The sequence below is a fragment of the Echinops telfairi genome, unplaced genomic scaffold, assembly GCF_000313985.2.
Source record: "Echinops telfairi isolate 266 unplaced genomic scaffold, ASM31398v2 ScPeMD7_7469;HRSCAF=8507_1, whole genome shotgun sequence".
Taxonomy (NCBI): Eukaryota; Metazoa; Chordata; class Mammalia; order Afrosoricida; family Tenrecidae; genus Echinops; species Echinops telfairi.
In genome coordinates this window covers 51,925,632-51,946,610 of record NW_022111373.1, presented here as the reverse complement: position 1 = coordinate 51,946,610, position 20,979 = coordinate 51,925,632, and the positions used below count along the sequence as shown (strand labels likewise).

Here is a 20,979-nt window from a genome sequence, read left to right as displayed (position 1 = left end):
GGGTGGAGGCGCGCGGGGAGGGCTCGGCCGGGGATGAGCGGATTGCGGGTCCACTCGCCACCGACGGGCCCCGAGAGGCAGTGAGAAGAAGCCGCTTTGCTCGGAGCCGCCGCCCTGCCCTTGGATTCGGGATCATGTACGTACGCGTCGCCTCCTGCCATTGTCCGGATCCCGACCGCGCGTCGTGCGCCCCGGGCGAGGGGCTCGTGCCCACCCTCGCCGCGCGCTCGCCCGCCCGCCGGGCCCCCGCGCTTCCTGTGCCGATCCAAGTGCACCGTCGCGCTGACCGTGGTCTTTTCTCCCTCGCTCCCTGCTCCGCCCGTGTAGGTCTATTCACATCGTGGCGCTGGGGAACGAGGGCGACGCGTTTCATCAGGACAATCGGCCGTCGGGGCTGATCCGCACCTACCTGGGGAGAAGCCCTCTGGTCTCCGGGGACGAAAGCAGCTTGTTGCTGAACGCCACCAGCACGGTGGCGCGGCCGGTGTTCACCGAGTATCAGGCCAGCGCGTTTGGGAACGTCAAGCTGGTTGTCCACGACTGCCCTGTCTGGGTAAGGGGCAGCAGCTGCTCTGTGCCTAGGCCGCAGCAGGAGGCTTTGCCTTCTCCTCCTCCCCCACCCCCCTTTTCCCTTTGCCCCCTTCCATGAATGCGGGGCGCCTGGGTCAGTCACCTGAGTAGAGTTGTAAAACACTTTGGGGGGAACTCCCTGATTCTTTGTTTCAATGAGCAGACGAAATACTCCTAGTCGCAGAATACTCCTGGGAGGCAAAAAGCCCCAGTGGGCACGTGGAGCGCTTACTCTCCACTCTACTACTGTGGGTTGTCCCTGGGTAGCCAACCACTGCCGACTGTGCCAACCCCAAGGGATTCACCAGCAGCAGCAGCAGGGAGCAATGCTTTTTCATGATAATGTGAAAATGTATTCACGGAGCCCTTTGGAAATAGGATCCCTGGAAATGGGGGAGGTGGGGAAGGGGCAGGTTGTGAATTAACTTCAAGTAACTCATTTCTAGGATCCACTTCTGAAAATTTTAGTGTTTTTCTTTGAATCATAATGACCATTCTTTCAGGGAACATTTTTGATGCTGCTTAGAATTTTTTTTTCTTTGTAAATTTTGCAATAATTGAAAGAAATAGTAACAGTAGACCAGTTCCAATTAATTCCTGATATTTGATAAAGGGAGAAGGGAATCTTTCCTCACACCTAAAAGTTTTCAAGATGTAATTCCATATATTGATTGAATATGGCATTCGTATATTAAGAAAAGTATCAGAAAATTCCAGATACTAAATGATATTCTTTTAGTATTTTTAGTACTTTGTAGATATTATTTAATATCTGGAATTTTCTGATATTTTCTGATATTGGATTTATAATTGAAGTTTAAGATAGAATTTTATAATGGAAGAACATTCAGGTTTGAAAAGAAAATATAGATTAGTATCAGATGAGAGTCTTACATTCAAACAGCAATTAAAAAACAACAAACGAAACACCTGGAGTCCGGAGTCATAAGGAAAGAGTACCATCTTCCTAAAGAAATGTAGACAAGTTAAATAGAACATTCCTTACATAGTTTCCATATTACAGAAAAGACATCATCTTCCTGTATGAATTGTCAGCTATTGGAAAGTTCATTGTTTCTATTGCGTGCTATTGAGCCATTCCAACTCTAGTAACCCTGTACGATAGAGTAGACCTTCCCCCATAGGGTTGCCAATGCTGTAATCTTCACTAGAGCAGATGGTCCACTGTTTGAATCCACTGGCTTGAATCCGCAGCAACTCAGACCTGGTCGTCTGCTTCTGTAAATACTAGTGTCAGGACATTCCACAGCTGCTATGACTTGAATTTCACTCCAAGGAAAAAACCAAACAAAAACCAGAAGCTAACAATAAATAAAACCATGTCTTTTCCATAATTAAGTCCCTAATGATGATGGTGATGATACTGATCATAAAAAGTATTGATAGATAACTTGTTAAAACTTGTGTGGATAGTCAACCAAATGAGACACCTCTTTTGGCGCAACCCCTTTGTTGTGAAGACTCTTAGAGTCTGCCCCCTTTTATTGGATCAGCATACAATTGAACACATAATGAGTGAGTAGAGTAAATAAATGTAGGGAAATAAAACAAGCTGATTTCGGATGGTAGAGTTGCCTTTCCTGCCCCACACCCCAGTTTGAGCTATGACTCCTTCCTGTTTATGTTGCTAGTTTAGCCAAAAATAAATAAAACACTGTGACCCCATGTCTAGGGTACACACAGTGAAATCTTTCATATGGATCATATCAGCCTCTTTAGTCTGGCGTTTTGCCATACTCTCCGATTGTTATGGTTTATCATGTTAATCATTTTTTTCTTTGGTTCAACCCAGGGCCTGCTTGAAACATTGCGTTTGTAAAGAGATGCAAGTGTTCAGGTTATAATGGTAGATTTCTAGGGTTAATCTTTATAAAGTGCTTTTTTCTTCTGGTGGTAAGGAAAGCCCATCAGAGGTGCCAAAGTTCATTATATCTATCAGCTGATACTTGATGTATGTAAAATGAATCTGAATATTAAATATAGCAAGGCAGCTAGAGCACAGATTTGGATATCAAAAGGACTTGATTTTAAAACCATACACTGCTACTGAATGGCTGTGTGTGTCCTTGGTTGCCACTCATCTTCTCGCAGTCTTATATTCTTGTCTCCCAGAGCTGTGTGAAGGGTTACATGAGATCCAAACCCCAAACTCTGCTATGAAGATGATTCTGACTCACAGTGTTTCTATACAGTCCAGGCACTATTCTGTACTGTTCTGGCTTACTAAGGTTACTTGTTGGGCTAACTGCAAGGTCAGCCGTTAGAAACCACTAGGAGCTCCGAGGGAGAAAGGTGGGGCTTTTGCTTTCTTAAAGGTTTATAGCCCCAGAAATCCAAAGGGGGCAGTTCTACTTTGTCGCCTTGGGGTTATGATGAGCTGGAATTGACATGATGGCGATGAATTTGGTTTGTCTAGTCCCGGATCTCTTACACAAAGCAAGAATCAAGTTTTCTTGCTCATCAATCATTATCTACACAAAGTACACTGAGGCAGCAGCGATGTTAGCACACATTTCCAGTTAGTAATAGTTATAGTTGCATAGTCAAGTAGAATAAAATTGCTTGAAAGATGTTTCCAAGTGATTTAAAAATGACTTATAAAAGTTAGGTTCAGTTCCCTAAGTGTGACTCCATGCCTTGTGTTGCATAAGCCCCTGGAGGAAATCCTGGAGCTGGTTCACCAAGGGTAGGAGAACCTCTTTTCCTTCATCATTCTGGAAACCACTTTCTCTTGGACCTAGTTGGACAAGAAATGTGTTGTTTGAGAATTGGAATGAGATAGTTGTGCTTCTCCTCTGTAGGTCCTTAGCCTGCCTCTGGCTCCTTGCCCTGCGTCCTTGGCGCTTTTCAAATAAATATGTTTCCCATTCATTAGCTGTAGCTCATTATTTAGTAGATCTCTCTCCCACCCACTCCCTTTTCCTGCGTATGGTTACATTAGTATTTCTTTTTGCATTTCTCTGCCTCTTCCTGTTTACCAGAAACCTCCATAGAGGCAGTGAGGTAATGCATTAACAATGTGTGTGTGTGTGTGTGTGTGTGTGTGTATGCAGTATTTGAAACTCTGGGTTGTATTATGCATATAATCATGATCTTTCTATTCTCCATTCCGTGCTATTAATGATGCCCAAATCCATTTTCTCAAGACATTTTTCCCTTAAAAGTTTCCTTTCTCACTGTATACTTTTCTGGTAACTGGAATGCTCAGAGAATTTTTTTTTTCTCTTTCACTTCTGTTCTTGCAGTATGAAATGGCTGTTAAACTTTGCTCTCCTTTGTATTTAATTTCATGGCCAGCTCAGCTAACTTCCCCACACTCTTTGTGCCACTTGGATACTTTGTTACACTTCTATGTTGGAAATGGACAAATCAGGCCGACCCAGTTACAACTGAAGGGGATTCGTGGTTTGGGATTTGCAAATTTGGGTAGAGTTTTGCTGGGAAGCTTGCACATTGCCCTGCCCTGTGTCTCCCTCTACTTTCACCCACTATTGCATCCTCCGCCCTGTGCAAGCCTTTGCCCTTGGTCTTTTTATCCCACAGTTTGCCAGTGTTTGACTGGCTTAAGCTTCCTTCAGCCAATCTATAGGTCCCACTTTCCAAAGGGTATTCATATCTAAAACTTGTGCAGTCCTCTGACTCTGTGTGTGCTGGGGGTGGGGGTGGGGGTGGAGATAGGCAGTTTGGGAAGCAAGACTTCCCAAAGGAATGGGAAGAAGCTTTGCAGGGGGCAAAGAGCCCGGATGGCCGCAGTTGAAAAGTCAAACCCACCACCGCCCCTGAGAGAAAGGTGTGGCAGTTTGCTTCCTCAGAGATGGCAGCCTTAGGAAGCCTACTGCCATCAACTGAATGGCCACAGGTTTGCTTGTAAGTTTGGTTGTAGGTGGCTGGGGAGCCCCTGGAGAGGCAGATCTCAAAGGCAAGGGTGTTTCCTGCTAGTGCCCCTCAGAGCAAAGGTTTGTCACGCAGATGGTGATGGACCGATTGCTTCACATGCTGTTATCCAGATTTAGAATCATGTTCCAAAGCCCACACTTTCAACAGTCCAACAATTTTCAGACCCATTAGTCACATCCAGTTGTCTAACCCTTTATCAAGTTCTGTTATGCCCTAGAAACACATGGCAGCAAACAGTGATGAAAAGTTAACTTGATTAGATTCAAGCTGTGGATGATGTATGTGTCACTGATGTTATGAGACATAAAGATATATCCTTGTAGGACTAAAACCAAAATCACAGCGAGTTGATTGTGACTCATAGAGACCCTACAAGACAGAGTAGAACTGCCCTGGATGGTTTCCAAGACTGACCCTTCCTGGAAGGAGAAAGCCTCTTCTCCCAAGGAGAGGCTGCTGGCTTCAAACTGCTGACCTGTGGTTAGCAGACCAATGTGCTAATCAAGTGTGGAAAACTACTTTAAAATGCCTATGTACAACATCAAAGTACTGAGCTCCAAGGAGTGGGATTTGTAATACATTTCTTTTTATCTCAATCTAAATATTGTTAAAATGTAGTTCTAAGTAAAGATTTCAAAACTAGCAAGATTTAGCCTGATCTTTTCATATGCATTTGCAGTACACTAATTGCAAATACATCTCTTACCATGTTAACCCCTTAATAACAAACACAAATTCTATTTTGGAGGCATAAGATTCCCCCTCTCACTCCCCACCCCACGTACGCAAACACTACACATATATTGTCTTATCCAAAGAATGGGTAAAGTTGAAACATATATATGAATTTTGGAAATACAGATGAGAACTCTATGGAATAACAGAGTTCATAGTTGATATACCATGTAAAAACACTGAAAAATCCTGTAGTATACAACAGAGGTAAATATCCTTTGACGTGTCTATATTTATACCGATGCATTGTCTCTGAGGTCATGGTATTGCATATTTGGGATTTCCATGCCTGGGATTAAAACAGAATAATCTTAAAGGCAAAAAAAAAAAGTTGAATATAAATATTAAAAAAGCGTTTATCAGAATCTCAGGGATTTTCTAGGTCTTCTGTTTTACAAGTGATTTCCCACTCCCACTCCTTAAGGCTAAATGAATAATTAAAAAAATTAAACGTGGGAAAAAGTTGGCCAACTTCAAACATCTAAAATTTTATGTCATTTTTGAAACATCTAATAATCACAAAGAATTGTACAAATTAAGATGGAGCAAAGCATTTCCTGTTTCCATTGGTTTTGTGATTGAATTCATGTCAAGCAAGCTAACAACTATTTTTTGCCTTTTGGGTTTAGGATATTTTTGACAGCGATTGGTACACCTCTCGGAATCTGATTGGAAGTGCTGACATCATCGTGATAAAATACAATGTAAATGACAAGTTCTCATTCCATGAAGTCAAGGATAATTATATTCCTGTGATGAAGAGAGCATTGAATTCTGTGCCAGTGATCATTGCTGCTGTCGGTACCAGACAAAATGGTGAGTATTACTATTATTTTTGTATATTATATAATGACATAGCAAGTACCATAGTACTTACCAAAGCACTGACTTATAAGGAGTGGGATTTAAATGGAAAGAAAAACAAACAAACAAACAAATAAAGTAGTGGGATTCATAATAAATTCCTTTTGGTCCCAATCTAAATATAAATATTGTTAAAATCTACTCCCCAAGTAAAGATTTCAAAACTAGTAAGGTTTACCCAGAATGTTTCATAGAAATAAAATACCCTAGTTGCAAATGAATCTCTGACCATGTTAGCCCTTTAATAGCAAATACACAATCTCTTTTGGAGGCTTAATATCCCCTCTTCCCCTACGCACATATACCTTACACACCTTACACGCACACAATCTTGTCCAAAGAATGGATAAAGATGAGACATATATAAGAATTTTGGAAATGGGGGTGAAATATATTTAATAATAAAGCTGCCATTTCTCTACCACTGTCTATGCTATAAAAATTCAGAGAGGAGTCTCTCAAACTTCTGTGATTCTGATGGATACAAACTTGCCTTCTAAATTGCTCTCCTACCCTAGTGACTAGAGACAGTACTTGTGTTCTTTGGATGTATGAGAAGTGGGAGGCGGCACACTCCTCTGCTTTGGTAATCCATCGATCCGTCCAAGTGGGCCGGATAGATTGCACACAGAGGGATATTGGCAGTACTTCCAGATAGACGGTCAGTAGTGAAGACCCTGACAGGGTTGCCCGTAGGAGCAAGGTTTTCTCCTGACCGATGGGTTTGTGAATGACTGGTATGCAGGTTATTCTAGAAAAGGACAGGGTTTCAGACTCCCGCAAAGATTCACAGTCTGGGAAACTCACAGGGGCAGTTTTGTGCTGGCTGGTAGGGTCGCTGTGAATAGGCAGGGGCACATGGCAGTGAGTTTGGTTTGCTTGGGAAGCAGATTATTGTCAAATATTCCCCGGCCGACTCAAGAGTCACTGTGACTTGGCGATGATTTTCAGATCATCTTAGTGGTTCTCGCCCCACTCAAGCAGTTTTTCATGATTGTTGCTTTGTTGCTTTTTGCTTACTTTTTTATTGCAGTATGGAGCAAGGTCAAGTACCTAGAGTTCACTCATCTTAGGGGTCAGCGTAAGACATTTTCACCTGGGGAGACAGCCTTGCCAGTGTCACCCAGATCAAGATATAGAACATTTCCTGCCCTCTCCAGCTAGTAATTCCCCCACCCCCCCAAAGCCACCACTCTTCTGGTTTGGAACAACTTAAAGTTAGTTTCTTAAAATGCTTCAAGTGCAGTTACATGGCATATAGACTTTGGGGTCTGGCTGATTTCCCATGGGCTCCAGCATTTGCCGTTCATCCATGTTGCCGATAACCTGTGGTTGGCTCTTCTTGCTGGCTGATATTCCATTGCATGAATGGGCTTCCTTAGTGTCACGCTCCTTTTGACAGTAGGTCTGGGCCATAGGCTCCCTTATGCTTAGCCTTAGTAGACGCAAGTGAAGTAGCATGACTCCCCTTGGACCCCACCTCTACACTACTTCGTCCCTTCATTTTACCTTGTCTACGGTTCTAGAAAGAGGCCTGCTTTCTTCCTGAGTCATCCTCCTGACTTCCCATTCATTTTCCAGTCCACTTGGGTCTGACGTCCACATTCACAGTCACATCGAGCGAGCAGGTGCTCAGTCATGTCACCAGTTACATGCTGATTGCCAAATTCTGTACACTTGAATACCAACTCTTTCATTGAGCTTATTCAAACGTACCCCCTCCCTCTCCCCGCCCCCCGGCTTAATAAAGTTAGTTTGCCTGTCCTGGTTCCCCACTCCCAGTGCACCACATGTGGTCCAGTAGTTTCCCAGGGTGCCTTCCATCATTTGGCTTTCTGGCTTTCTGTTCTTTACCTGGGCCATGGGCCTTCCAGTCTGTTGCCCTGGCTTCTGTATTATTTGTCACTGCTGATGGTCCAGTCAGCTTCTCTGCACCAGTCTCACTTTGATCTCCATTTTCTTAGACATCTTCTTTTCCTGCTGAATTCCATGTCTGGGTGAAGGATGCTAAAACTGCCCATCCCTGCAAGCCAGTACCATCTAGAGCCCCCTTTCTCTTGCATCCCCTGTAGCTAGTTGATTACGAGACACTTTTGATTTTCATGTTAAAATAAATCCCAAACTTAGCACTCTGCCTTCCTCTCCGTGGGACATCAGGTTTAGTTATTTAATTATCGAGAATAGCCTTATTTGATTTTCCAATGGACCCGTTCTAGATTCTATAAAAACTAAAACTTGTATCATTTTGGGGTGGTTTTTTTTTAAACAAAAAAACAGTGACTGTAGAAACACTAGTGGCATGGGCTTCTAATGCATGCCTGCATGCCAGTGCGCCCAGGGAAAGAGGACTGTCACTGGTTAATAGTGACACCTGATTGGAGCACATTTGAAGCTCCAAAAAGCCTATGTGTACAGCATCTTAGCCTTGTAAGCACACTGTTAGAAAAAAATATGAAGGTGTCTTCATTGTGATAACTACCAAACCCAAACCAAGCTCACTGCTGACTCATAGCGACCCTGTAGGACCCCTGTGAGTGTCTGAGACTCCCAGCCTTGATGGCAGTAGAAAGCTCCATCTCTCTCCCAAGGAGCAGCTGGGGGTGCCCAGTGCTGGCCTGCGCATTCAGCTCAGTGTGGGACCATTATGCAACCAAAGCTCCTGCTGTAACTGCAGGGATAGTTTTATTAAAGGTATTACATTTCAGCTGAAACTCTGCGCCAAACTATCACAGAGTCATTTTGGTATCACGCACATTGTCAGTGCCCCCTGGTGCAATGCATATCCCACTCTCCTATGGACCCCACTGTCCCTGCAGCCCCCACTTTATCTGTATAAAACTTCATATTTATCTTAAATCCTTACCTTTTCTGTAGAATCGTTCACGGTGCTCTCAGGCACAGGTAATCTCTCCTTCTCTGTCCCCATGGTGACTGTACACCTTTATTACAATGTTTCCCATATTATGATTGCTGGCAGTCATGTCTGTCTTGCCTCAGATGGGCTTCTTTAATCTCTGACTATAGCCCTCCTGTTCCATGTGTGGTGGGTACTCAGTCAACATTAGCTCAGTGAGTGATTGAATGATATTATGAATGATTTAAATAAGTGAGAAACTCAATTTCACGAGCAAGATGAAATGACTTTACTGTATACAGTGTGGTTTCGAAGCAATCACAAAGCTAAACCTGATGGTTCAACTCAAGGGCGTCCCCCTACCCCCAAATACACATCACCATGCTTGGGGTTCTTACTGTAACTCCCTCTTAGAATTCATTTTCTAATTCATTCCACAAAACCATCTGCCTCACCTCTTTCCTTTGTCACACATTGTTTTTGACAAGCTTGGCTGTGTGTGCTTTCTAGATCAGACTTGGCTCTTCATCAGTTTGGGTGTCTTATAAAATATGAAATCTGACTTTAAAGGGCAAACCCTCTGCCCCCCAATTCCTTAGACTATGCCTGGGCTACATTCATTGCCTCAAGCTCCTAAAATTGGGAATCATTTCGTGTTCTTTTTGAAGTGCTGATAGAGTCTAGTACCTTGCTATCACAAAAATACATGAAAAGGCTTCTAAAAGGATTCTAAATAGTGTTAGCCCTCTAAAAATAAGGACATTACGGGCCCTCAAAGCAACTATTTTGGAGGAAATGCCATTCGTTTGAATTCCAGAGTTGCATTTTTGGAGGTGGGGGTTGTTTTTCTGAGTAGACATCTCCTTATACTACTGTGAAAGATAACATGGTAGCAGAAGACTGCTAGAAGCGTAGGAATAACTCCCACAGTCACCATGACCTTGAGACACAGCTATCAAGAATGGGTTGCTGGAGAAGGGCCCACCATGTACGGTGTTGGTATGTCCGCTGAGTGTGCCTGCTTAAAGGCTCAAAATACAGCCGTGTGGTTTGAAAATGTTTTGTTGGCTCTCCTGCTGTGCAAGTTAGGCTTTTTCTTGGAGTTTTTTATTCTATACTTGGCCCGTGTGGAAGAATATAGGGATGGTTCGGAAGAGAGCCCCCAGGTAACTCATGATGGACAGAAACTCGCTACGGAGGAAGTTTTCCAGGCAAGGGTGTTCTAGAGTCCGTGTACCAGTTTGCTCAGTGGCTGTGAGTTCCAGGTGCTAGTGAGAGAAGGACGAGGCAGTCTTCCTTTGCTGGTGAGTGTGAACGAGAAGAGACGACTTCCGTGTGCAGTGTTCACTGCAGAAGTAGCCGCTCCGCAGAGCAGGGGAGCGCTGACCGTGCCTACAGCAATGGGGCAGGCCCTAGGGAGCCCGACTCGGCAGGCTTGAAACTGAAATTAGTTGTATTTTCCCCTCAAATCATGATGATGTATGGTTTTCACATGCTTCACATTGTGCTGACTTAGCTTTTCCCTGGAAACACTACAGACTTTGATAAGCTTTCATCCAGAAACAGAGTTTGATAGGATGAGCCGCCTGCCCACCCCATCCCATCAGCATAAGAGAGCTTTGTGAACAGAAGGGTGCCTCTGTCTTCAGATTTGCTTTCCGAGATCAAAGGCGCTGTTTATGAAGCCCTTGTAAAGAATGCAAAATCCCGGCATGTTGCTTTTCTCACATAGGCCACATCCTCTGTGGAACCTTTGTTTGCTCCCATCCCAAGAGGATGGTGTGAAGAGCAAAAATTCAAATTGGACTTCCTGGCATAATTTAAGGCCCTCGGGCGTGATATTAAGATCAGCGCATCTTTGGCTCCAGGGCTTGCGCACGTAAACCGCATCCCTGTCTTGCCCGTGGTTGTCACAGTTCTGCTCTTGTTTCTCTGTCTAACTCGCAATGGGACTGGGACGAATCGCTCCGACTCTCCAGCTTCAGTTTCTCCTCCGGAAAATGGCAATGTGAACACAAGGTTGCTAAGCTCTAAATTGCTTTGTATGAAGCCAAAATTATGCAAGCTGTGCGCGTGCATACGCACACACACACACACATATTTTTACACGCATAGTATGCAGATGCATAAAATGTCCTTCGTGTACAACCAATGTGTACAAGTCCGCTCTGCCCGCACCCCACATTACAGACTTGTTGACTGCTGACTGCTCAGAGCTGACTGAACATCTTTCAGGACTTGCCCTTTGTGGATGGAAGTTGCCTTGCCCAAGGTTATGCCCTCGTCATCCAATTACTGGTCATTTTCGGAGCACAAAGACTCAGCCTTCTTTCCCCAAATGGAGAACCGCCTCTACATGGCCATCCGGGCCCTGAAGTGTCCTGTAAGACTGACTGAGCTCTTTGTTGCAGCTGCATCGCAATTCAGCCCTTTCCCTGCCCAGTCCCATGGCTGTCACCCCTGAGAAGAACTCTTCCCGGGATCACCCTCCCCTTCCCCTCTAGCCGCCCTGCACACAGTCGGTCTCCGAGCCTCATTTCCTAGGGGGTCATCGACGGCTGCATGCATTTCTCTTTTAGGGGCCTGAAGCCCCCTCTTTTAACTTAACAACCTGTGCACATCGAGTATGGTGGTCATGGAAAGTAGCAACAGCAGCAGCAAACAAAGAAAACAAAGAGTTGAGAACACATGTTTAGCTCTGTGAGAGAAAATGCTCTTAGGCTAAGTTCATTGAAGCCGACATATAAAGAATGTGGTATCAAGATCGGAGGAGGGCTTATTAACAACCTGTAGTATGCAGAGGACACAGCTTGCTTGCTGAAAGTGAAGAGGACTTGAAGCACTTGCTGATGAAGATCAAGGATTGTGGCCTTCCATGTGGGTTACAACTCAATGTAAGGAAGACCAAAATCCTCACAGCTGGACCAATAGGCAACATCATGATAAATGGCGGAAAAGTTTAATTGTCAGGGATTTTGTCTTGCTTGGATCCACAATCCATGCTCGTGGAAGCAGCAGTCAAGAGATCAAAAGCTGAGTGGCATTAGGTAAATCTGCTGCACACGACCACTTTAGAGCATTGAGAAGCAAGGCTGTTACTTTGAGGACTACAGTGCGCCTGACTGAAGTCACGGTATTTTCCATTGCCTCCTATGCATGTGAAAGTTGGGTTAAATAAGACATCCTGAAGAAGAATTGATGCGTTTGAATTATGGTGCTGGAGAAGAATATAGAAAACACTGTGGACTGCTAAAAGCATAAACCGTTTTGTCTTGGAAGAAGTAAGGCCAGAGTGTTCTTTAGAGGCAGGGATGGCAAGACTTTGTCTTCCATACTTTACATACATTGTCAGGGGAGACCAGTCCCTGGGAAAGACAAGCTGCTTGGGAAAGTGGAGGGGCAGAAAGAAAGAGGAAGGCCCCAGTGAGCTGGGTTGACAGCTTGGCTGCACAGCGGGTTCCGGCATAAGAACAATTGGAAGGATAGTCCAGGACCATGCAGTTTTTGTTCTGTGGTGGATGGGTTGCTATGGGTCAGCACCAACGCTATGTGCCAGCAGTACCAACACCTACCTACAACAGTAATCCTAGACATAGAAATGAGGGAGTTCAAATTTTGAGTGAAATTCTCTTTATTCCTCCTATTTAAAAAAATAATGTTGCTGAAAAGGATAAAAAAACTGAATTTGGTCTCTGAATCTGCAGAATCTAATGATTTGGTTTAATAATTTAAATGTCTAGGTTCATGAGAATATACTTTATGTGAAATTTATGAAGAGTGGCAACTTGCAGTCTTGGATACCCCAGAAAACTGAGGATTCTATTCAGACTTGGTGAATATGTTGTTGTTGTTGTTGTTATTGCTAGGTGCCATTGAGTTGGCTCTGAACCAAAGCACCCCTGTGCGTAACAGACCAAAACACTGTACGACCCTGTACTATCAAGAGACCTTCTGATGTCTGACTGCTGCTTCCATGAGCATTGATTTTAGATCCAAGCAAGACAAAATCCTGAACAACTTGGACCTTTTTTTTCCCAATCTGAACATTTTCTCCATTTATCATGATGTTACTTATTGGTCCAGTGATGAGGATTTTGGTCTTCCTTACAGTGAGTTGCGGTCCATACTGAAGGCTGCAATCTGTGATCTTCATCACCCGGTGTTTCAATTCCTCCTCACATCCAGCAAGCACGGTGTGTCATTAACAACCTGCAGTATGTTCATAAGCCTTCCTCCCAGCTTGATGCCACATTCTTCATATAATTCAGCTTCTCTGATGATATATTTAAGGTGTATATATATATATATATATTTATATATATATAGGCAACTCACTCCTCTCCATGTTCTGTATGCATCATTACGTTGTTTAATTTGTATACTTGCCTACTAGCTGAGGAAGAATGATGCTCAGCATGTCAAGGCAGCAGGGCGTCATCACTGGCTGGCTGCTCTCTAGTCACTAAGTGAATGTTGATATTGTGCATCCACCAGTTTTCAGTTTTCTAGAACAGTACTCATTCTTGTTGCAGTTAAGGCTTACTTAATTCGACCTGTGCATTACTATCGACACTTTCGATTCAGAGTTTGTAGATGGTAGATTTACTGAAGATGCTCGAACAGGGATCACTGCGATCGAGTCAGTAGGGTAGACCTGCCATTGTGAGTATCTATGACTATAGCACTTCATGGGAATGGAAAGCATCATATTTCTCCTGAGGAGCAACTGTGGTTTTGAACTACTGAGCTCGAGGTTAGCAGCCCAGTGCATCACCACTAGGCTACCCAGGCTCCTTAGATATGAGTTCTTAATTTGTTATTCGGTGCTCGCTTGGTCTGCATATTCTCTTTTCTGTGTAACTTTAAACTCTTCTGTTATTCAAATCATTTTCTCAGAAGAATTACCTTGCACATGCCCACTCTGTACCTCCGACCGAGGGAGCTGCGTCAGTACCACCGAGGGGATCCAACTCGCCAAAGAGCTCGGGGCCACCTATCTTGAGCTCCACAGCCTCGATGACTTCTATATAGGAAAATATTTTGGAGGAGTGGTAAGTGGAAAACTTTGCTACATAAAGCAATTTCTGAGGTTGACTAAAGAGCTAGTTTATGGGACCTTAATGAGAATTTTCATTTAAGAGACACGATTAGTGTTAATTGAGAAACTAGGTAGGAGTGAGTAGAAATGGCTGAAGGGGCCTCAGCGTTAAACAGTGGTTAAGTGCTCGACTGCTGATAATAAAAGGCTGGTGATTTGAATCCATCAACGCCCCCCTCCACCCCCCCCAAGAAAAAGAGGTGGCTTCCTGCTTCCCTGAAGCTTACAGCCTTGGAGACCCTCGGGGACAGTTCTGCTTTGCCCTGTAAGGTTTGTGACTCTGTGTCAGCACTGTTTGTTAGAAAAGGTTTTGTGAGAGTAAAATTAAAATTCCATTTTTCTCTCCAATCAACCACTTTACATTTATTAATGTGATGTTCAGTAATTTTTTTCCATTTGGGGATACTTTGGTTTACATGCCAGATGCATGATTTCGTACTCAAATGTGTGGTGTCTGTTTTCATCCTCATCACTATCCGCCGAAAGAGTGGCGAGTTCACACAGTGGGCCCAGAAAGTTCTCCGCTTCCATTTCCTGGGGAAAAGAATATTTCTCTCTGGTTTTATGTTTCAGCAAGATTTTATATCTTCTGATCTTATGGGAGGCTAAAAATATCCAGAGAAACTATTAATAAAAATGGTTTATTGTCAGGTCTGCGGGGAGTCAGGACTTACTTGCTTGGTTGCAGGGACAGTAAGGGAGCCCTGCAGGCATTTTGCAGCTCCTGTTAGCACGCAGCAGATGCCCTAAAATGTTTGGCTAGCAAGGTCCTTGAGAAGACACGGGAGTTGCATCATTTAAGCATTTACTGATTTTGTAACTATCTTTGGAACTCTCCAAATGGTAACTCTTCTCTACAGGTATCTGATACATGTAAATAAAAGGTTTAATCCAAAGTAAACCCTCCCATAATGAGAACCTTGGAATCCCTCACTAATCTGTTCTAGTCTTACTCTAACAAAACTTCCTAACCCCAAAATAGAGTAAAAATCTCTCCGCCATAGAGTTGATGCCAAGTCATAGCAAGCTTATAGGACAGAGTAGAACTGCCCCCAGGAGTCCCAAGACTATAACTTCATGGAAGCAGACTTTTCCCAGTTCTGCCGAATATTCATCTTGAAAACTCACGACTGAATATATTGAAATATGGATGTTTCTACAGAGGGCAGATGGCTATAGAAATTTTATTTATTCCAAAGCTACTCAAGGGAGGTAAGTAAATAAATAATCAAATATAAATGGTACTGATTTCTATACAGTGTACATAAAAGCTAAGCCCATTTCAAACCAACATAGATACATAGGGATCTGATAAGACATGGTGGAATTGCCCCCGAGGGTTTCCAAATCCGTGCTCTTTGCAGAAGCAGACGGACGGCCACGTCTCTCCCTACGGAGTGGATCGATGGCCACGTTTCTCCCGTCTCTCCCCACGGAGTGGGTGGTGGGTTCCAACCTTGGACCATCCCACTAGCAGCTTCGTGCTCAACCATGGTGCCACCCAGTCTGCACCCACTGGGAATTACTGTCATTTGCTCAGGGATGTCAAAAAGTGTTCATAATAAAGCATGCAGGATGCTATACCTACAATATTCGTATGATCCATGACAGTGGAAAATTTTTGTTTTATTTCGTTAGTGACACACAGTGAGTGGAAGGGGAAAGAAGGACAAACATCTAATTTTTCTGTCAAACAGATGCTATTCTAGTGACATTAAAATTCTTCATTTGGTCTAAGAATCGTCCATTCCTAGGAGTAGACACGGGTGCTGAGGGAAGGAACAGAAAATATACAGGAAAGGGGAACCAGCACCAAATGATCAGGTCAAAGGAAGACATTGAGGGTAGTGCCCGTGGTAAAGGCAAGAAAGGCCGATACTATCACACGCACAGCAGTCCTGCTCGGCCTTTTCATGAAAGTCCTTCCTAGGTGGCTGTTCAGGCTGAACGGGGGAGGGGGATGGGGGGGTTGGGGGGCAAACAGGCCTCCACCCTTGGATCTAGGAGTAGTTCTGACAGAGCGTGCATATGTGCTGCAACTATGGGTCTCTCTTACCTGGAACAAAGACCGATAGAGGGACAGACGGATAGTGTACCACAAGGAGGGCGGGGGAGGAGGACTGTTGTTACATTGTGGGGATTGCAGTCAGTGTTACCAGACACAGTGTATATGAATTGTTGAATGGAAAACCAATTTGCTCTGGACATTTTCACCCAAAGCACAATAGAACATTAAAAGACACAAACCAACCACATCTCCCCCTCACAAGTGCTTGAATTGACTGCTCGTGGACCTGAACTGACCTGGCAGCTATGGACAGCTATAAAAACGAGGTATCCACATAGGAGTACCCATTTTTACACAACAAACACATGCTTCTCTTGGAGGTCGGGGAGAATCTTACATTGTCATGAGTCCCTTGTAGAGTGTGGAGCAAAATCAACTTTGGGGTCATGTGCTCAGAGCAGAGGAAGAGGCTGGTTCCTTGGGGGCCTTAGGTCTCTCTGTTTTTGTTTTAAATTCCTAAACCTGAAATACTCAGGTTCACGGTTCCCAGCTTCCAGACACCTAAAAAGCTGAGAGACAGAGCTAGACGGGACGGCCTGGTTTTTCTAGGTCTTACAGGTGCCTTGCTGTGACAGGTGCCGTCTGAATACTTTTCTATGGCTCCTTTTAGGCCAGTGCTTCTCCACTTTCCTAATGCCGCGACCCTTTCATACAGTTCCTCATGTGGTGGTGACCCCCGACCATAAAATTATTTTCATTGCTACTTCATGACTGTAATTTTGCCATTGTTATGAATCGGGTGACCCCTGTGTAAGGGTTGCATGACCCACAAAGGGGTCACGACTCTATCCCCTTTTCTTCTCTCTCCCCAGTGTGTGTGTGCATTCATTTTGGGTTTGTGCCATTCCTCAAGCCGGGATTGCACCTCGGGTCAGGCGTGATAAGGACTGTGGTGAAGGATGGGACAAAGACGTGGTCATTTGTTTTTTCCTCAACTCACATTTTAATGACACGATAGAAATAAGATCCAAAGGGCTCTTTCTAGGCACTTGAAGGGCAAAGTCATACTGAGATCTTGCGAAGTGGTGACATTTACCAGAATCGTGGCTAGGAATGATCACGTGAGAAAGAAAACCTGGCATTCAAGCATCAGGGATGTATGGAGAGCCCTGCAGCCTGACTGTGAGACCTGGGCAGGAGACGTACCGGCTCTGTCCCCGAATTTGAAAGAGTCCCGTCTTGCTGTCCTCCAGAACTCCTCCTCCCCATAGAACTTGAACTCGTGGAACACAGAGTTTTCCCACAGGTTTTTGAAGTGCTCTTATGTAAGGAAGCTGGTTGGTTGACCTTGTGTTTTGCTGGACAAAATGGTGAAACAAAGATGAGCTCAGGGCTTTGGACTCACAGCTCAAGCATCACACATAAGGCCGGAAAGTTGCTACTTGTCCCTGGGAAATAAACCCTATTTCTTATAGTAACAGCAAATAAAGACAGAAAACAAACTCAGACTCGGCTCATAAGAATGGCTTGATTATAAATGATAACACTGAATGAATTCCCCACTTTAATGATGTCGGAAACCAACGCAAAGGCAATGATTACGAAGAAAAGAGAGTGGGGACGTATGGACCATTGATTAGGAAGCCGGGCACATAGAGCCCCTAAATTCTGTCCATTCATGTTTACCAAGAGAACCAGCCCTCTTACTTCCATCTGAAGTGATTCTCCACCTCTGTCATCTAGGTCACCCTCCCCAGCAAAAAAGACATTGTTCCTTCTTGCTCAGATCAATCCAGCTGTTGCTGAAGAGTCTTTGCCGACAGATTGCCTGGGGCACCACCTGGGACATTACCTGAGACAGGTGGCTTACAAGCCGATGCCAAATGTCACCAGGACCCGCTTTCGCCAACTTGTTTCTAGCTTTGTCCCTAGTCTTGGGACACAGTAAGCCCTGAAACACAGCGGTGAAGGGAAATCCCAAGCACCTGCATGTTCGTTTTGTTTGGACGGTGTACGTCTACTGATTTATCCAATGCGGCTAATGATTTGGCTGAAGGTTAGGATTTGGAAGGAACAAGATTAGAATATTGGTGACAAGAAAGTGTGAGGAAGGTATGTGGGTAAACCTGTGTATAGACTAAAGAGATGTAGATATTTGTGTCTCGTGTAAATGCTCCCCAATGTTGACTTAGTCAGAGAAGGGTTTTAACAATTGTACAGATAGGATGACGCCCTCTGTATACCAGCCAGCCTCTTTCTCCAACCACTCCTGTTATTGCCCAGTGGGCTTATGAGCAAAGAGTTCGTGGTGGCCAGGATAGAGGTTATGCGTGGGCTCAGCAACATGCCCTTCAACGCACTAAGGCTGACTTCACGACAGCCACTATTGAGTGCCAAGCGGAGGAGCAGAGGTCAGCACAGAGCCTGTGATAGGGGACTGGTTCTAGGGGCGCTCAACCAGCTCTGACAGCACAGGTGGATTTCACTGGAGGAGTTCCATCCTGGAAAAGCTACTGTTCCATTCGTACTGGGAAAGACACCGTAGATATGGATCTGCCTCCTCTACGTGCAGTCTTCTGCCAAGACTACCTTCGATGGACTTACACAACACCGTATCCACTGTCTTGGTATCCCATGCAGCATTGCCTAAGATCAGGGAACTCGCTTCTAAACAAACGAAGTGTGGTAATGTGCCCATGCTTGTCGAATCCACTGATCTCACTTATCGTGTTTGCCGTTGCTCTGAAGTAATGGTGTGATGGCGTGTGGAATGCCCAGCTAGGTAGCAGCAGGGTGTGTGTGTGTGTGTGGGGGGGGGGGGGGCTGTTCTCCAATAGGCTAACGATTCTCTCAACCAGTCTCCAGTAAATGTGCAGTTTCTTCCATTGCCAGGATTCATGGGGCAGGAACCAAATGATGGAAATGGAAGAGGCTTCCTTTACTATTCCTCCTAGTGATCCATCTGGAAATTTTCCCCCCCCAATCCCACAACCGTATGCCTTTTGAGGCTGACGGGCCTTAGTTCTAAAGAGAGGAGTACTCTTCCCTGGAGACCTGATACTGACTTAATCATACAGAAAGTTAATAACACCCCTTGGATCACTTTGGGCTCCTCACGCATCTGCATCAACAGAAAAACAAGGAAGTTATTTTATTGGATGGTGTGATTGGCCCTGATGACCAAAGGGAAGGCGATTTGTGTTACATGAGAGCGTAAAGAAAAATATGTGTGAAATGCAGGAGATTCCTTAGGACTTCTCAGTGATGAAACTATAGCAACCCAATTCCAGCATCACTACTGATGGCCCAGACCCTTCTGGGATGAGGATTTGGGTTACTCCCAGGTACAGAGTCATGGCCATTTGAGGTGCTTGCTGAGAGCAAAAGGTATAAATACAGAATGGATGGTGGGAGAAAAGATTTCTAAATACCAACTACTACCATGTGGCCATTATAGAACTGAGGACTCTAATTTTCTTTTAATATTTATTTCTTGTTTTGCATTGTATGTGTGTATATACGAGGGGAGAATAAAAAACTTTGTAGAAAAATTCCATTGTTTTATTTTTCCATGAACTTTTGAAGCCCCTTTGGTGTGTGTGTGTGTGTGTGTGTGTGTAAATTGTTTTCTTCCCTCCCTTACTCCATTGCTTATTATAAAATGTAAGATGTAAATGAGGCAGTGCCATTTTGGTTGTTCACAAGCTTGTTATCCCATGGCAGGAGTAAATATGACTTCATAATTGTCTTTATTTAGAGGTCATGTATAGTTTAAGGAGATGTACACAAGTGCCGAGTTGACCATGAGGATCTGTAACCGTTATTGTTCTGTGTCAACTTGGCTAGGTCATGACTCTTGGTGGTTTGACAGATACTATGTAATAATCATCCTTTTCTCTGATTCTTGGGAGTGAGCCAGCAGCTTGACTTCTGACTTGTTGATTTTGAGTTCATCAGGCCTGTGGAACGTCATGTGTTCGGAGAAGCCTGACCCACAGAGCTGGACCTTGCCAGACTCCACAATGGCTTGAACCACTTTCTTGAAATAAATCTCTCTCTATGCTTCTGTCTATACACTAGAGTGGTTTTTCTCCTGTACTACGCCGCCTAAGGTGTACATGGTTGGTATGTGGACCACCGTGTGCTTTTGCTCTAGCCACACCGTGCAGACCTGGAGCCACAAAAATAGCCAGGGATGGAGTTTTCAATCATTTGTCAAACAAAGGACGGACTTGAAAACATTTTGTTCAGGAAGAGGTTAGAGCACACGTGATGTTTCCTAGCTGACATGAGGATCTGTAGACAGGGACCCCACCACTCCTCTGTCAGTTTGTTGTACTGTGAGAGCTTGCATGTTGCGTGAGGCTGGAAGCGATGTTGCCGGTATTACAAATGCCTGTGGGGCAGAGCTTCCAGATAAGTGAGACGGGGAGAAGGTTTGGCAGCCCACTTGTGAGAACATTGCCCCTGAAGACCGCAAGAATGCCAGCAGAACATCGACTGATGTCGTGCAAAAGATGAGCCCCTTAGGTAGCAAGGCACTCACGACCTGCCTGGGGACGGGTGGGTTGGCACTGTGGCTGAAACAATGGGCTGAAACCTAAGAACAGCTGTGATGGTGGTGCTGGACCGGGCTGTGAGTCGTTCTTCTGCACGTGCAGGGTTGCTGTGGGTCGGAACTGACTCCATGGCGCCCGACAGCAACAGATACAGAGACAGAGCGCTTTCTGCCGTGAATCTGCTCGTTGTATTGATTCCTGTGGTTGCCCACTGAGAAGGTGGCTGAGAGCCACACAGTGAGCCTGTGTGAGCTTAGTTATTTAAGAGTATCAGCAACCCCTCCACGAATGGATGGTTTATTAATATTTTAACAAGGTACAATATGTACCACTTCTTTTGATAAGATGAAAGCATTAAAAAACCGATCTTCAC

The 20,979-nt window shown here is 44.5% G+C and overlaps 1 protein-coding gene across 1 annotated transcript in view; it reads left to right on the top strand.

Moving 5' to 3' along the window:
* Positions 1-36: 36 nt before the first annotated feature.
* RHOBTB3 (Rho related BTB domain containing 3) overlaps positions 37-20,979 on the top strand; it is an 81,165-nt gene continuing 60,222 nt past the window's right edge. The window contains exons 1-5 of the mRNA XM_045285194.1: positions 37-136; positions 328-553; positions 5,853-6,039; positions 13,838-14,042; positions 18,331-18,458. Coding sequence (XP_045141129.1) covers positions 135-136; positions 328-553; positions 5,853-6,039; positions 13,838-14,042; positions 18,331-18,458 — 748 coding nt within the window. The 5' untranslated portion in view covers positions 37-134. The remainder of the gene's footprint in view (positions 137-327; positions 554-5,852; positions 6,040-13,837; positions 14,043-18,330; positions 18,459-20,979) is intronic.